Below are 15257 nucleotides of genomic sequence, written 5' to 3' on the forward strand. Positions count from 1 at the left end.
GGAGTATTCATAGTGTAAACATGGACCTACATAAACCAAAAGACAATGAAACCCCCATGTATGTCATCACCCACATAAACTTTTACTTCTCTTGCTAACCATATATATCCTGCTCCAGGTAAGACTATACCTAAACCCTACAAACAACAAATGCCTACCTTATTTTTAAAGTTATTTGGCAGTGATTTTAGAAGTTCCTAAATTATCAGATTTTTTAAAATTAAGTTTTTAAATTGAATTTCTGTACATAGAGACTTTAACCTACCTAGTACTTCTGTCACAAGAATATGCACACAACTCGATACGTTCCATTTTCTCTGGAACTGAAGAACTCATGATTATGGGCACTGAAACAAAACGTTGATAGTGTTCCAACATTCTTGTTATTTTTTCTTTGCTTATCCCATGAATATTACGCCTAAAAATTCCAGGGGAAAAAAAGGGTAGAAGGAACATTGGTAATTAAGTTCTTAAAAAATCGGCTCATATAATGTTAAGAGAAACAACGATACATTTCTAATACATAAAAATATCAAAACTGGTTTATTATGATACAATATAAACTATCTGATTCTAAGTTTCATTTTATTCAGAATGTCCTAAATTACCATTTTCTTAATCATGCCATACAATCTTTTCCAAACATCCTTCATCAACTTGGAAAAAAACAGCAGATCTTAATAACTTTAAAAGAAGTTATTCTCAAGCTCTGCCAAAAAAATCTCATATGAACATGACCATCATTTCAATTGATTAATTATTAACTAGTGACTGAAAAAATTCCACTACAGAGGCTTCCACTTATGCCAGTACAGCAGACTAGATGTGCCAAAGGACACTTCTATTACAGTAAAACTGGATCCCATACGAATTAAAGCAGACACACACTTTAAAACATTTTAAGTTCAAGTAAAGAAAAAACATTCTTAGTATTTGAAGTCTCTGGATGTCCAAATATGAAGTTCGTTATATTTGTGCTTTCATTCATGGTAGCTTATTCCTTTGTTTTTGTTTATGAGCTCACACTTAGTTGAATCTAATATATGGGAATCCTTAGGCCTTAAACTGGGGGTGCTTTCATTCATACAGCATCTGAATTTGCATCTGCCAGGAGGCAAGATGGTATGCTTTAGTCCTTCAAGGGTCTTGTCTTAATGAAAACATCCCAGTTGAAACTCTCCTATCTCAGGATGGATCCAACTTTAGTGTCTGGATCCTGGGGCTAATATTAGCATTTGCCCCCTGGGGAAATCTGGCTTTCATATTTAAATACCTCAGTCTTATCTGGTTTCAGATGACAGAGAAGCAAAGAGATAGAAAATATGAAAGAGAGGTTGAGACATAGACATAGAGGACAGAGCAAAGAGGTCTAGTATACATCTAATCCAAGTCCCAGAAAGAGAAGAGAGAGTATGTGGGACAGAAGCAATTTAAAGAAAAATGGCTGAGAATGTTCCAGAACTGATGAAAGACATCAATCTCCTAATCTCACAAATCCAACAAATCTTAAGCAAGATAACTAAGAAATCTACAACTAGAAACACAGTACTGATATTGTCATTCACCAAAGATAGAGATGATATTAAAAGCAACTAGAAATTTAAAAAAACGAATCATCTACAAAGAAACCAACTATTAGAATTACACCTGACAACAATAATAATGGACAAATGTCATCATCAATAACAGAAACTATCAATCTAGAATATATACACTCAGCAAAAGTATCTTATAAGCATGAGGACAATAAAAGGATTTTCAGATTTAAAAAAAAAAAAAAGAAAGAGATTGACATGAAACTGGTCTACAATGTAAAGAAAATCCTAAAAGATGAACTGTCAGGCAGAAGGAAATTCTCAGATGAAAGACCTATAATGAAAGGAAAATTAAGCACAAAGCACTACACACAGCACAAATAACTACACAAGTGAAAACACCATCTGTACATTCCAGACAATCACAGCATGTGAGCTGGAAAGGAAGTAAGTATCAGAGTTAACATGTTTGAAAGTCCTTGCATTTGTGAAGAGGAAAGCTAGGAAAATGGTTTAATTTTAAAGTCTGCATGATAAAACTTTTAATGTAACCACTAAAGAGTTTAAAAAGTGTATATAATCTCCAAATTAGTAGAGAAGGAAAAAACGAGTAAGAAAATTTGCATTCAATTAAAAAAATCCAAAAAAGGCAAGACAGGAGGAAAAAAAGTCAAATATATAATTTTCTGTGATAGGAGAAAAAACAATCACAGAAAAGGTGAGATTAATAAAAAGTACAGAGAGAGACAGCAAGAAACAAGACCAATTATATGAATACCCAAAATAACTGTAAAAGAACTAAGCTTATCAATTAAAAGCCAAAGATAGAGTGAATTTTTTAAAACCCAGCCATACTGGTTATAAGAGATATACCTAAACACAAAGATACTGAAAGGTTGAAAGGAAAAGTATAGAAGAAGAAGTAACACTCAAATACTAACTAAAAGAACTGGTATAGTTCTATTTATATTAGACAAATTAGATTTTATAACAAAAATTAATATTAATAAAAGAAAATTACTAGACAAGGATAAAAGGTTCAATTAGAGTGATATAAAAATCTTAAGCTTATATGTACTTCAAAAAATATCCTCAGTATATTTAAAGCAAAAATGGGCAGAATTATAAGGAAAAACTGACATAATCAACATAATAGAGAGAGATATCAACACCTCTCCCATAGTACATTTTCTCATCCCTCTCTTAAACATTAATCCATCAAGCAAAATTTTCTGGAAAGTAAAGCTACAGATGCGAGCAAAAGAATAACCATGATTTAATGATATATTAATATACTATAACTGTTATACCTTATCAAGCAAATATGAACATTTATAAAAAATTGACAATGAACTAGTAAAACACATCTTTAAAAATATCAGAGAATTAGTATCATACAAACCGCACAATCTTACCTACTGCAGTAAAGTTGAAAACCAATTTTTTTGAAAAGATGAATTTTAAAACCATCTGTTCCAAAATTTAAAACATAGCTCTAAACAACCCAAGGGTTAAAGAATTAAAGTAACAGTAATGCAAAATAGAAAATAAATAATAAAAAGAAGATATTATATATTAAAATTCTAGGGGCATCTAACATGATACTTAGGGGAATTTATAGCATTAAATGCTCATATTAGAAAATGACCTAGGGCTTTGCTGGTGGCTCAGTGGTTAAGAATCTGCCTGCCAATGCAAGGGACACAGGTTCAAGCCCTGATCCAGGAAGATCCCACATGCTGTGGAGCAACTAAGACCGTGCATTACAACTACTGAGCCTGTGCTCTAGAGCCCGAGAGCCACAACTAATGAGCCCACATGCCACAACTACTGAAGCCCATGTGCCTAGAGCTCATGCTCCCCAACAAGAGAAGCCACTGCAGTGAGAAGCCCGCGCACCGCAACGAAGACTCAATGCAGCCAAAAAAAAAAAAAAGAATAAACAAAGCAAAATAGATTTTTTTAAAGCCAAGAAAGTAGAATAAAAGAAGCAGAAATGAATGAAACATTCTTATAATAAACAAACTTATAATAGAAAGATCAACAAAGCAGAAAGATGTCTATTTGAAAAGGCTAATAAAACATCTGATCTTGGGCTTCCCTGGTGGCACAGTGGTTAAGAATCCGCCTGCCAATGCAGGGGACACAGGTTTGATCCCTGGTCCGGGAAGATCTCACATGCCGCAGAGCAGCTAAGCCCGTGCGCCACAACTACTGAGCCTGCACTCTAGAGCCCACACTCTAGAGCCCGCGAGCCACAATTACTGAGCCCGCGAGCCACAATTACTGAGCCCTCGTGCCACAACTACTGAAGCCCGCATGCCTAGAGCCCATGCTCTGCAACAAGAGAAACCACAACAATGAGAAGTCTGCACACCACAACGAAGAGTAGCCCCCACTTGCTGCAACTAGATAAAGCCCGTGCACAGCAACGAAGACCCAACACAGCCAAAAATAAAAAATAAATAGGGCTTCCCTGGTGGCGCAGTGGTTGAGAGTCCACCTGCTGATGCAGGGACACGGGTTCGTGCCCCGGTCTGGGAAGATCCCACATGCCGCAGAGCGGCTAGGCCCGTGAGCCATGGCCACTGAGCCTGCACGTCCGGAGCCTGTGCTCCGCAACAGGAGAGACCACAGCAGTGAGAGGCCCGCGTACCGCAAAAAAAAAAATTTAAAAAGTAAATAAATAAATTTATAAAAACAAAAAAATCTGATCTCTGCTAAGAATAATCAAGAAAAAAAAGAAGATACACATAAACACATTAGTATTTAAAAGTATAGATGCAGCAGAGATGTAAATGGTAAGAGAATACTATAAGAGTTTTAATAAAAAGTTTTTTGTTTTATGTATTTATTTATTTAATTTATATTTTGGCTGCGTTGGGTCTTCGTTGCTGCGCGTGGGCTTTCTCTAGCTACAGGGAGTGGGGGCTACTCTTCGTTGCGGTACACAGGCTTCTCATTGCGGTGGCTTCTCTTGTTGTGGAGCATGGGCTCTAGGCACGTGAGCTTCAGTAGTTGTGGCACGAGGGCTCAGTATTTGTGGCTCGCAGACTCTAGAGCACAGGCTCAGTTGTTGTGGCGCACGGGCTTTGTTGCTCTGTGGCATGTGGGATCTTCCCAGACCAGGGCTTGAACCCGTGTCCCCTGCATCGGCAGGCAGATTCTTAACCATTGCGCCACCAGGGAAGTCCCATAAACGGTCTTAATAAATTTGTAAACTTTGGTGTAATGGACAAATTCCAATGGAAACTTCTCACAAAGAAAACAGAGGATCCAGACAGTTTCATAAGTAAATTCTATCAAACATTCAAACTTACATAAACTCAGAAAAGAGAAGAAATACTTCCCAACTAATTTTATGAACCTAAAACCATGATGCCAAAACCAGGCAAGACAGGGCAAAGAAGAAAAAACTTAAGTCAATCTCACTCATTCATACAGATGCAAAAATCCTAAGTGAAATACTAGAAAACCAAATCTAGTAATGTATCTAGTAATGTAACAAAAGGATAATAAAAAGGAATGAAGTACTGATATATGCTCCAACATGGGTGAACCTTGAAAACATTATGCTAAGTGAAGATGTCAGACACAAAAGGTCACATATTGTATGATCCCATTTATATGAAATGTCTGGAATAGGCAAATTGATAGAGACAGAAAAGCGGATTAGTAGTTGCCAAGGGAAAGGGGAATTGGGAGTGACTAATAGCAAATACAGGGTTTCTTTGTTGAGGTAATGAAAACGTTCATCAATTAAACAGTGGTGATGCTTGCACAACATTGTGGATATCCTAAAGTTAGGTTGTCCTTTATTTAGTACTGACATTAGTTTAAATTACCATGGAGAAAATACCCTGACCAAAATTAATTTAGGGCTATCTCTAAGGGAATACATAGCACAAAACAAAATACACTGTATGTCCATGTCCTGAGTTAACATTTTTATCCAAGTCAAACAATCAAAGAAAAAAGTATAACCTTGGGGGGAAAGCAGAGTGGGTAGTGAAAAACCTGGACAGCTGAACATTTGCTACCTTTTCCATTTATACCTCCTCACTTCCGTCCAGCATTGTGAGTCACTAGGCAGCTACAACAATTTGTTCCTGCCAGTAGCACACGGTTCAGGTTTGCTAAATCCTAGAATCTCTTCTAGTTTCAGATATTGACATTATATTATTAATAAGTAATAAAGTACTGACTATATAAGACAATTGGAATTTTTCTGACTGTTAATTAACAATTTAGGAACAGAAAGACAAATTCTTCACAAACTGAAAAAAGAAAGCCTATAGGCAATACAAAATTTGTTATCAATTTTTAAGTGGCAAAGCCGCAATCTAATACATTTTGTTTCGTTCATTATTTACAAGGGGAAAAAAATCTAGATGGACTTTCTATCACTCTCATGAAATTAAAAACATGTTAGATAAACTCCAAGTTTTACCTTGCAAGTTCCTTTGGTTTGAATTTCCACCAGGTATCCGGTTCCCGGAAAAGGACTTTATATTTATGTTTTTGAGACTACGTACAAAAAAGACAAATGCATTTTAAAATAATTACTTCCATGAAATTTAATTCATTGTTTCCAAATTCACAGCATGTTAAAACTGAAAGAACCTAAAAGATTATCTAATCTTGATGAGTGTGTTACCTGGTAAAATGCACAGTCTCTTTGATCCAGCAATGAACTTTCAGAAATTTATGCTATTGATAAAAACTTATGTCAGAGTGCAGAAATATATATACAGCAGGATATCCAGTTCGCCATTATTTGTAACAGCAAAAGAATACAAACAACTTAGTGTCTATTAACATGGAACTGGCTAAAGAAATGAAGATACAGCCATACAGTGAAAATATATACAATGGTTTTAAAAATACTATATGTGTTAATGAGAAAATGTACTTAATATAAATTAAGAAAGTAAGCCTGTGGTCCGCAACGGGAGAGGCCACAACAGTGAGAGGCCCGCGTACTGCAAAAAAAAAAAAAAAGAAAAAGAAAAAAAAGAAGAGACACCGGAGAACTTGCTCTCTCCACCATGTGAGAACACAGCAAGAAAATGGCCACCTGCAAGGGAGGAAGAGAACTCTCACCAGAAACTGACCCTGCTGGACCTTGATCTGGGACGTCTAGCCTCCAGAACTATGAGAAAATTAATTTCCTCTTGTTGAAGCTACCCAGTCTATGGTATTTTTTTTATGGCATCCTGAGCAGACTAATGTATCTTCCACGTCACCCAAGGTAAAATCCAAAGTCCTCACAGTGATCTATGTATGAGCCCTTACATAATCTGCCCTACCATCTCCCCAACCACCATTACATCTCTGACCTCACCTCCCACTATTGATCCTCTCAGCTTTATGACAAGATGCCAAGAGTGGTCATTCCTATTTTCTGTCATTCTGACAGAAAAGTCCAAAATTCAACCCAGACACCAAGGTAGGTAGTGACATAACACCCTGTAATGAGCTTACTCACTTCCACCTCCTCACCTCAGCACCAAATTTCATACAAATGATTCAAGGCCTGGCAATAGCCCAGGTCTCTAATTACCTAAAGGGGTATCATACAGCTGTTAGGATCAAATTAATTTTAAATTCATGCATACACAAAGAGAAAAAGAGAGACTATCAATTTAAAGACTTTTTCAACTCCCATATCAATAGGCAAACCTTAAAAATATGTTACATTACTTAAGAGGATTCTGACTTAGGTCAACCTCTATGATAGCCCACAAGGGACAATATTGCTTTGCCATATATATACATACATACATACACACACACACACACACACACACACACACACGTTTTGCCAATTGCCACTAAGCATATTTGACTGCTCCCTATTTATCTCTTACTACTTTAGCTACTTTTGTAAATGACAGTCAAGATGGTAATAGACTGTTTACTCTATTCCACTCCCCTACAGCTTTCATTATCTTACTACCAAAAGAAGCAAAAAGTGATCCTCTTCTCTACAGTAATTCCTTCATCTACTTCTTTATGAAGACAAAAGCATTTGCCATCTATGATAAGCAGGAGTCCTTTATACTTCTAAGTAGAGTTGCAAAGAGTCAAGGAATCAATACTGGAAAAATAGCTTCATATTTTCAATCATTATATAATAAAAAAGGGGAAAGAAAACATTATAGAAGGCTGAAGCCTAAACGAAAATCAGAAACACATAATTCAAGGACTTCTTTGTTTTCTACATAGGAAAGTAAAGTGTTTTTTTTCCTATTTTCATAGGAAAGTAAAGAACTTTCTAAGATGAGAGCAGGAAGCTAAGAAAAACCTACAGAGGAGTTAAGTAAGGTTAAGGGGGAAGCAGGTCCCAGTAGTGAATATATTAGTCTAGAAACTAGAAACTCCTAAGGCCAGAAAGCAAACTGTGTGTGATTTTAGTGCTCCCAATGCACTAAAATCAAGTCTTTGTTCCCTCTACTGCCCTGCACAGAAGTAAAATCTCACTTGTTCAAAGGACACAATTTTCTTCAGAAAAGTAAAGAATCATACCTTGTACTTCACAACAGTACAAGTGCACTGGGCACAGCAATGGGGGTATAAGTTGGATGTGTTAAGAACATAAATCAGCAAGTACAATATTTACTAACTAAAGAAACAAACTGAGCTTCAATGTGCCAGATGTGCTAACCTTGGGGTAATAAAACAAACAAGACCCATACTCATAAAAGCTTCACTCATCAATTTACTCAATGAATATATATATTAATTATATGCCAAGCATAGTGCTATATTCTGGAGATTCAATGATGAAAAAAATGATAGGCTTACCCTCAAGAAAAATGGATAGCTTAGAGCTAAATTCAGCCCATCAGCCAGTATTTGTACAGCCTAGGAGTTAAGAATAGTTTTTGTGTGTGTGTGTGTTTTTATCTTTAAAAGGTTGTTAAAAGAGAATATGCAACAGAAACTGTGGCCTGCAAAACCTAAAATATTTACTATCTGGTGCTTTCTAGAAAAAAGTTAGTCAATCCATGGCCTACTGATAAAAACCGTGTGCTTAATACTATGACAGAAGTAAGCCAGGGTGCCAGGAAAGCAGAAAGAGTGCCCAATTCAGCTTTTTAGTAAGTGAATGAAAGCTAACTTCCTGAAAAAGCTGCCATCAAAGCTGGACAAAAAAGGAATCCAGCAAATTTGGAGAACTGAAAATAGCGGAATGTACAGAATTTTGAATTTCTCAGAATAGCAAAATTTCAAAAGAAATTTGGGGACTAAGAAAGAACCAGCAAATTTTGATTCTGCCAAGTAAAAGCAATAAGAAAATGGTTGTGTGTGTGTGTAGACACACACATACATACACATAAATACACACAAACATAAAATTATAATTTAATACCACTATCTTTTCATAAAAGACATCAAAAAACAAAAACAATCTCAGAATTTAAAAACTGAATCTCAAAATTTGAAAATTGAATAAATTTAGTTTTATGGAAAAACTATTCCTATTTTTCTCATTTTGCTAAAGACCAGAGAAAGCTCAGTTACATACAGTCCAAGGACTGTTTGCTTGAGATTCACTTGTGTAATTAACATCCCCCAATAATTTCAAACCCACTATTAGACTTATGACAATTCATGGTACAAACCAAAGCAACATATGGCTTCATTTCCCATGCCTGTAGATTTGTATTATCTATTATTATAGGAGATACCTTCTTCTCAAATGCTTCTTTTGCTGAAATACAAACAGAAAATGAGAAATCACTTTTAGCAACAATATTAAGGATTATCTTGATATTTTAAAAATCTCATCTTGTTTTCATAATTTGAAAATCATAGATATGTGCTAATTTTATTCACAACTCTATTTCTAAATACTACTTTTGAATATATAAAAAATTAAAACATAGGGAAATGTTGAATACTAAATACTAAAATTATAATGAGAAATTAAATAAAAACTGTCTGATTTTAGTTTGACGTGCATGTTACATGTATAAATAGCATAAATGGGGAAAAAAGCTATCATTAAAAACAATATCATACCATGCTAAAAGCAACATGGTATCCTGGATAAGATTCTGGATACCATGAATCCAGAATCTGGATTCTGGAACAGAAAAGGACTTTTGTAGAAAAACTAAAATCCAAGTAAAATCTGGAGTTTAATTAATAGTAATGTACCAATGTTAATTTTAATTTCTTAGTCTTGACAAATGTACCATAGTTATATAAAATGTTAACATTAGGGCCAAATGGGTGAGGGGGATAGAGAAACTCAATACTGCCTTTGCAAACCTTTCCATAAATCTAAAATTATTCCAAAATAAAGTTTAAAAACAAAAAATATAGGCAAACATGCATACACATGACAAAAAACAAGATGTCTTGATTTGAAATAAACAATTATTATATGCCTTGTGCAAGAGATTTTCTTATAAAACTGCCTTTTTTCCCAAGGAATTAGACCATTCAGGGAATTAATGATGAGCCACAATAAATAAGCCTTACGAGGAAAATATTTGGAAGTTTTAAAAGTTCTGTATACTCTCTTATAACTCAATAATAAAAAGACAAATAATTCAATTTAAAAATGGCAAAAGATTTGAATAGAAAGCTCTCCAAAGGAGATAAACAAGTAGCCAACAAGCACACAAAAAGATGCTCAACATCATCAGCCATCAGGAAAATGCAAATCAAAACCACAACATGATACCACTTCACACCCACCAGGATAGCTATCATCAAAAAGATAGATAATAACATGTGTTGGTAAAGATATAGAGAAGTTGGAACCCTCATAAACTGCTACTGGGAATGTAAAATAGTGCAGCTGCTTTGGAAAATAGCTTGGCAGTTACTAAAAAGGTTAGACATAGACAGGCATGTTCATAGCAACATTATTCATAATAGCCAAAAAGTGGAAACAACCCAAATGTCCATCAACTAATGAATGGATAAACAAAATGTGGCAGATCCATATAATGGAATATTATTCAGCCATAAAAAAGAATAAAGTACTGATACTTTCTACAACATGGATGAACCTTGAAAAACGTTATGCTAAATGAAAGAAAGCCATTCACAAAGACCACATATTATATGATTCTACTTGTATGAAATGTTCAGAAGAGACAAACCTATAGAAAGAGAAAGTAAAGTAGTAGTTGCCTGGGGCTGGGAGAGAGTTGGGGAGAAATGAGGAGTGACTGCTAATGGGTATGAGGTCTTTCTGGAGTGATAAAAACGTTCTAAAATTGATTGTGGTGATGGTTGTACAACACTGAATATGCTAAAAACGATTTGATTCTTATCTCATTCAATAAAGCTTTTTAAAAAAAGAGTTCTGCCAATTAATTTCATATCATCATTGTTGCGGTTGTTGTTATAGAAAGGGCACACTGAACTATGGCTAAGCACTTTTCATTCTCGTTTAACCTTTACAAGAATCCTGGGGGTTTAGTATTATTAAGTCCTTTTACAGATGAAGACACTGGGTCCTGGAGAATATAAATAACTTGCACAAGATCACACAGCTAGTAACTGGCAAATCCAAGATTGCTCTTCATCACATCACACTGTTTATTTTTGTGTTGGTATTCCTGAGTTTTCACTTCAGTATTTAGTTCAAGAATGAATTTAGAAAAATTTAACAATGTCTAAAGATGACAAACTCAAGAATAGCCTTCATAGCCTTCATTTATCGTAAAAGAAACACTAAGTAAAATATTGTCTATATGTCTTAATAAGAACTTCACACATAAAACTCTATCCATAACTAAACATTTCATAATAAAACCATGTTCAGTGAATAGACAGTTGCACTAATAAAGAAATTAAGGTTTTACCTATGATCTCCCTGCAGATTCAGTTTGAGGAGAGTCATTTTTACATTCACACTATCCTCTATAAAAATTAAGCCAATCTAGGCAAGACTAGTGATTAACAATGCAAATTCTATTTTAGGAAACAGGAACCAGAGCCAGAAAACTGTAACCATCTTGAGCTATTCAGAGACAAGCACAGAAAATCTGACTTACTATACTTCTGACAAGATAACCCACTGACTAAATAAAACTTAAACATGTTATGCAATGTTCTAAGCTATTCTATAAAACTTAGCTCATTTAATTCTCATAACAACTCTATGAGACTACCTCTTTCACTTACTATGTAACATTAGAATTGTTATAATTTTACCTATATTATATATAGTTACAATTTAGAATTAAAGATAATTATAACTTTTAAAAGTTATACATCTCTCAAAATACAAACACTAAGTGGATTTTTTTCTTTATATTCCTCTTAATATTATGCATCATCTGATGTCTATTCTTACCACGATTCTGGTTCCATTCATGTGCTTCTCCTAAGTATTTTACATCAAACTGGTATTGTCCATTTATGTAAAAATAATCATCAGTACTAAGAATGACTCCACTTGGATTATCCTCTTGCAAGGTCCTGTGAATGATAAATGTAATTATTTTCATTCATTTTTCTTCTATTTAAATTCTCTCTCCTAATTTTTGCAAGGTCATAATCCGAATTAAAAATTCAAGTATTGGACTTCCCTGGTGGCTTAGCAGTTAAGAATCCGCCTGCCAATGCAGGGCACACGGGTCTGATCCCTGGTCCAGGAATATCCCACATGCCGCAGAGCAACTAAGCCCGTGTGTTGCAACTACTGAGCCTGTGCTCTAGAGCCTGCGCACCATGACTACTGAATCCTGCGCGCCTAGAGCCCATGCTCAGCAACAAAGAGAAGCCACCGCAATGAGAAGCCCGTGCACCGCAACAAAGAGTAGCCCTCACTCGCCCCAACCAGAGAAAGCCCGCGCAAGGTAAAGAAGACGCAACACAGCCAAAAATAAACAAATAAATTAATTTTTTAAAAAACCGACTTAAAAATTCAAATATTATTATTTAAAAGAATGAAAATATTTTATTATTCAAACAAATCACACTAGAGGGACTTCCCTGGTGGTCCAGTGATTGAGAATATGCCTTCCAGTGCAGAGGATGCAGGTTTGATCCCAGGTCAGAGAACTTAAGATCCCACATGCCGAGGGGCAACTAAGCCTGCGCGCTGCAACTACTGAGCCCGCGTGCTCTGGAGCCCATGTGCCACAACTAGGGAGAAGCCCGTGCACCGCAACAAAGAGCCCGCGTGCCACAACGAAAGATCCCGTGTGCCACAACTAAGACACAACGCAGCCAAAAATAAAATAAATAAATAAATAAATAAAATATTAAAAAAATAAAATCACACTAGAAATCCTCTAAGCAGAAGTTTGACTCCCAGGTATACTGACCTGAGGCAAGGCTACTTTGCTTTATATACTATAAAGGTTTGAAAATTAACACATTTTAATTATCATGAAAACCAGACAACTGCAAATGCTTCAGAACTCTTATCAGTCACAGGCAATCCCCTCATCTGGTCACTTGATACACACTGATCTACCTTACCCACTCTAAGTGGAAGGTCACTTCCCATTAGGTGAGTACCTTGATATTCAACCGATCTTCAAAAGTAGATGAAGCTCTTTGTATATTGCCATAAATTTAGTGAGTATGCCAAAAACATCCAAAAATATAATGTTAATAGACTATTAATTTAATCTGTTAAATTATACAAAGTTAAGATAGTTTTGCTGGGCTTTTCTGACATTTCTTTCTTTTGGCCATGCTGCGCAGGTTGCAGGGGATCTTAGTTCCCCAACCAGGGATCAAAGCTGTGTCCCCTGCAGTGGAAGCGCAAAGTCTCAACTACCGGACCACCAGGGAAGTCTCCCATCTCTCTTTCTTGACTCTGGAATTTATCTTCTATGTAATTGAGATACGTGCAAAAACTAAGCAAACAGAATCCACAGAGACATAACAATGCTACCCTCTTAGCCATTTGTAAAATATCACCATTTATCCTCTCCTAAAACGTATAAATATTCCTGAAGTTAAAATATACTTTTAAATTAATTTTTATTGTAGTATAGTTGATTTAAAATGTTGTGTTAGTTTCAGGTGTACAGCAAAGTGAATCAGTTATACATATATCCACTCTTTTTTAGATTCTTTTCCCATATTAAAATATACCTTTTGAATTTAATTTTTATTAGCATCTACTAAGTGCCAGGCACTGTTTTAAGCACTGAGCATACATCAGTGAATAAAAACAACAAACATTCTTGCACTCATGGAGCTCACATTCTGGTGAATGCTCACTTGATCCCACTTTTTAAGACTCCTACATTTACCCTCTTCTCCTTTATCTCTAAGTCTTCCCCTCTGACACTTTAATTCCTCTTTTCCCTTTAAACGTGTATACATCTCAGCTATCTTTTAAAATTTTAACCACACTTTAAGGACCCCTTTTTCAACTATTACCCAACTTCTCTCCTTCCCTTAACTGCTTTAGTATAAATGCTTTTTTAAGGTCTTAAGGTCTTCCACCTTCCCAGCGCAACAAAATTGTTTTTCAAGATATCCATTCATGACCTTCTTTCCAATAAATCCAAAAGCTGTTTTTCATCTTTCATTTTCCTTGGGCTTGCATGCTAGCTTAATACTGTGGACTGTTCTCTCTGAGAAAACTCAGTTTCTATGTCTCTGTACTTCCCAGTTATTTCTCTCTACTCATTCAAAAATTATTAGTAAGCTCTGACTTTGTAACACGCACTTCTTTCTCTTCCCAATTGCTAACTGTAGCTGCCTCTGGCTCTAAGGCCTCTGAAACCTAGTTCTTCAAACAAATGTCACAGCACTATTACTTTTTAAGGTACAACCTTTTGTTCCAATCTTTCACAAAATGCAATATCATAACTGACTGTAATGTCTATAATATTAAATTAAAGTGTTTTTTATTCTTGTGGTCATTAAATCAATGAGAAAGCCTATGTCTACAGAAGAATATACTTATAAGTGTATGAGTAGAATATGTGGAAATTTATTGGGAAATAAATCCACACTAAGAAAGGACATTAAAAAAAACAACTGAAGGGCTTCCCTGGTGGCGCAGTGGTTGAGAGTCCACCTGCCGATGCAGGGGACGGGGGTTCGTGCCCCGGTCAGGGAGGATCCCACATGCCGCGGAGCGCCTGGGCCCGTGAGCCATGGCCACTGGGCCTGCGCGTCCGCAGCCTGTGCTCCGCAGTGGGAGAGGCCACAACAGTGAGAGGCCTGCGTACCGCAAAAAAAAAAAAAAAAAAAAACTGAAAATGAGCTCATCAAGGTATACATGCATACTCACTAATGCTAGATACACCCAGGATCAAATAGAAAAGACCCAGCTAAGAATAGAAGAGAGCAAAGAGTTAAAATTTGGAAGGAAAAGGGAAAAACTGGCAAATAAAATATATTAGATGTAAATATTCTGGAATTTAAAGAAGGAGGGTAGGAGAAAACTTTGAAAACAACACTCTTTAACAAGTGCTACTGAAAACACAACAAAGCTGCCTCTAACCCTGACTCTAGTCTCTCACACCAAGGCATCCACAACATTCCTTGATTACAAAAGGGACATAGATGGGTATTTGAGATAAAACAACTGAGAGCATATTTTGCAAGAAATAAATCACTGAGAATTTGAAGTTCTCTATCAGTGGTTCATCCCATGTTCTTTCTTCAAACATACATTTCTAAAACCTTATTTAACAACATGCTACACTTCCAAATCTCCAACTACCAGTAGAATTCTTGTGTATAAGACTTCCTTGAATTCAAAATCAATTATGGCCC

General features: G+C 35.7%; 1 protein-coding gene across 1 annotated transcript in view; it reads right to left on the reverse strand.

The window, feature by feature from the left end:
- Positions 1-15257, reverse strand: part of N4BP2 (NEDD4 binding protein 2) — a 62672-nt gene that overhangs the window by 41370 nt on the left and 6045 nt on the right. The window contains exons 3-6 of the mRNA XM_060148309.1: positions 11860-11984; positions 9164-9252; positions 5986-6062; positions 266-418 (exon numbers count right to left, since the gene is read on the reverse strand). Of these exons, the coding sequence (XP_060004292.1) occupies positions 266-418; positions 5986-6062; positions 9164-9252; positions 11860-11984 (444 nt within the window). The remainder of the gene's footprint in view (positions 1-265; positions 419-5985; positions 6063-9163; positions 9253-11859; positions 11985-15257) is intronic.

This window comes from Lagenorhynchus albirostris, chromosome 4 (assembly GCF_949774975.1).
Source record: "Lagenorhynchus albirostris chromosome 4, mLagAlb1.1, whole genome shotgun sequence".
Lineage (NCBI taxonomy): Eukaryota > Metazoa > Chordata > Mammalia > Artiodactyla > Delphinidae > Lagenorhynchus > Lagenorhynchus albirostris.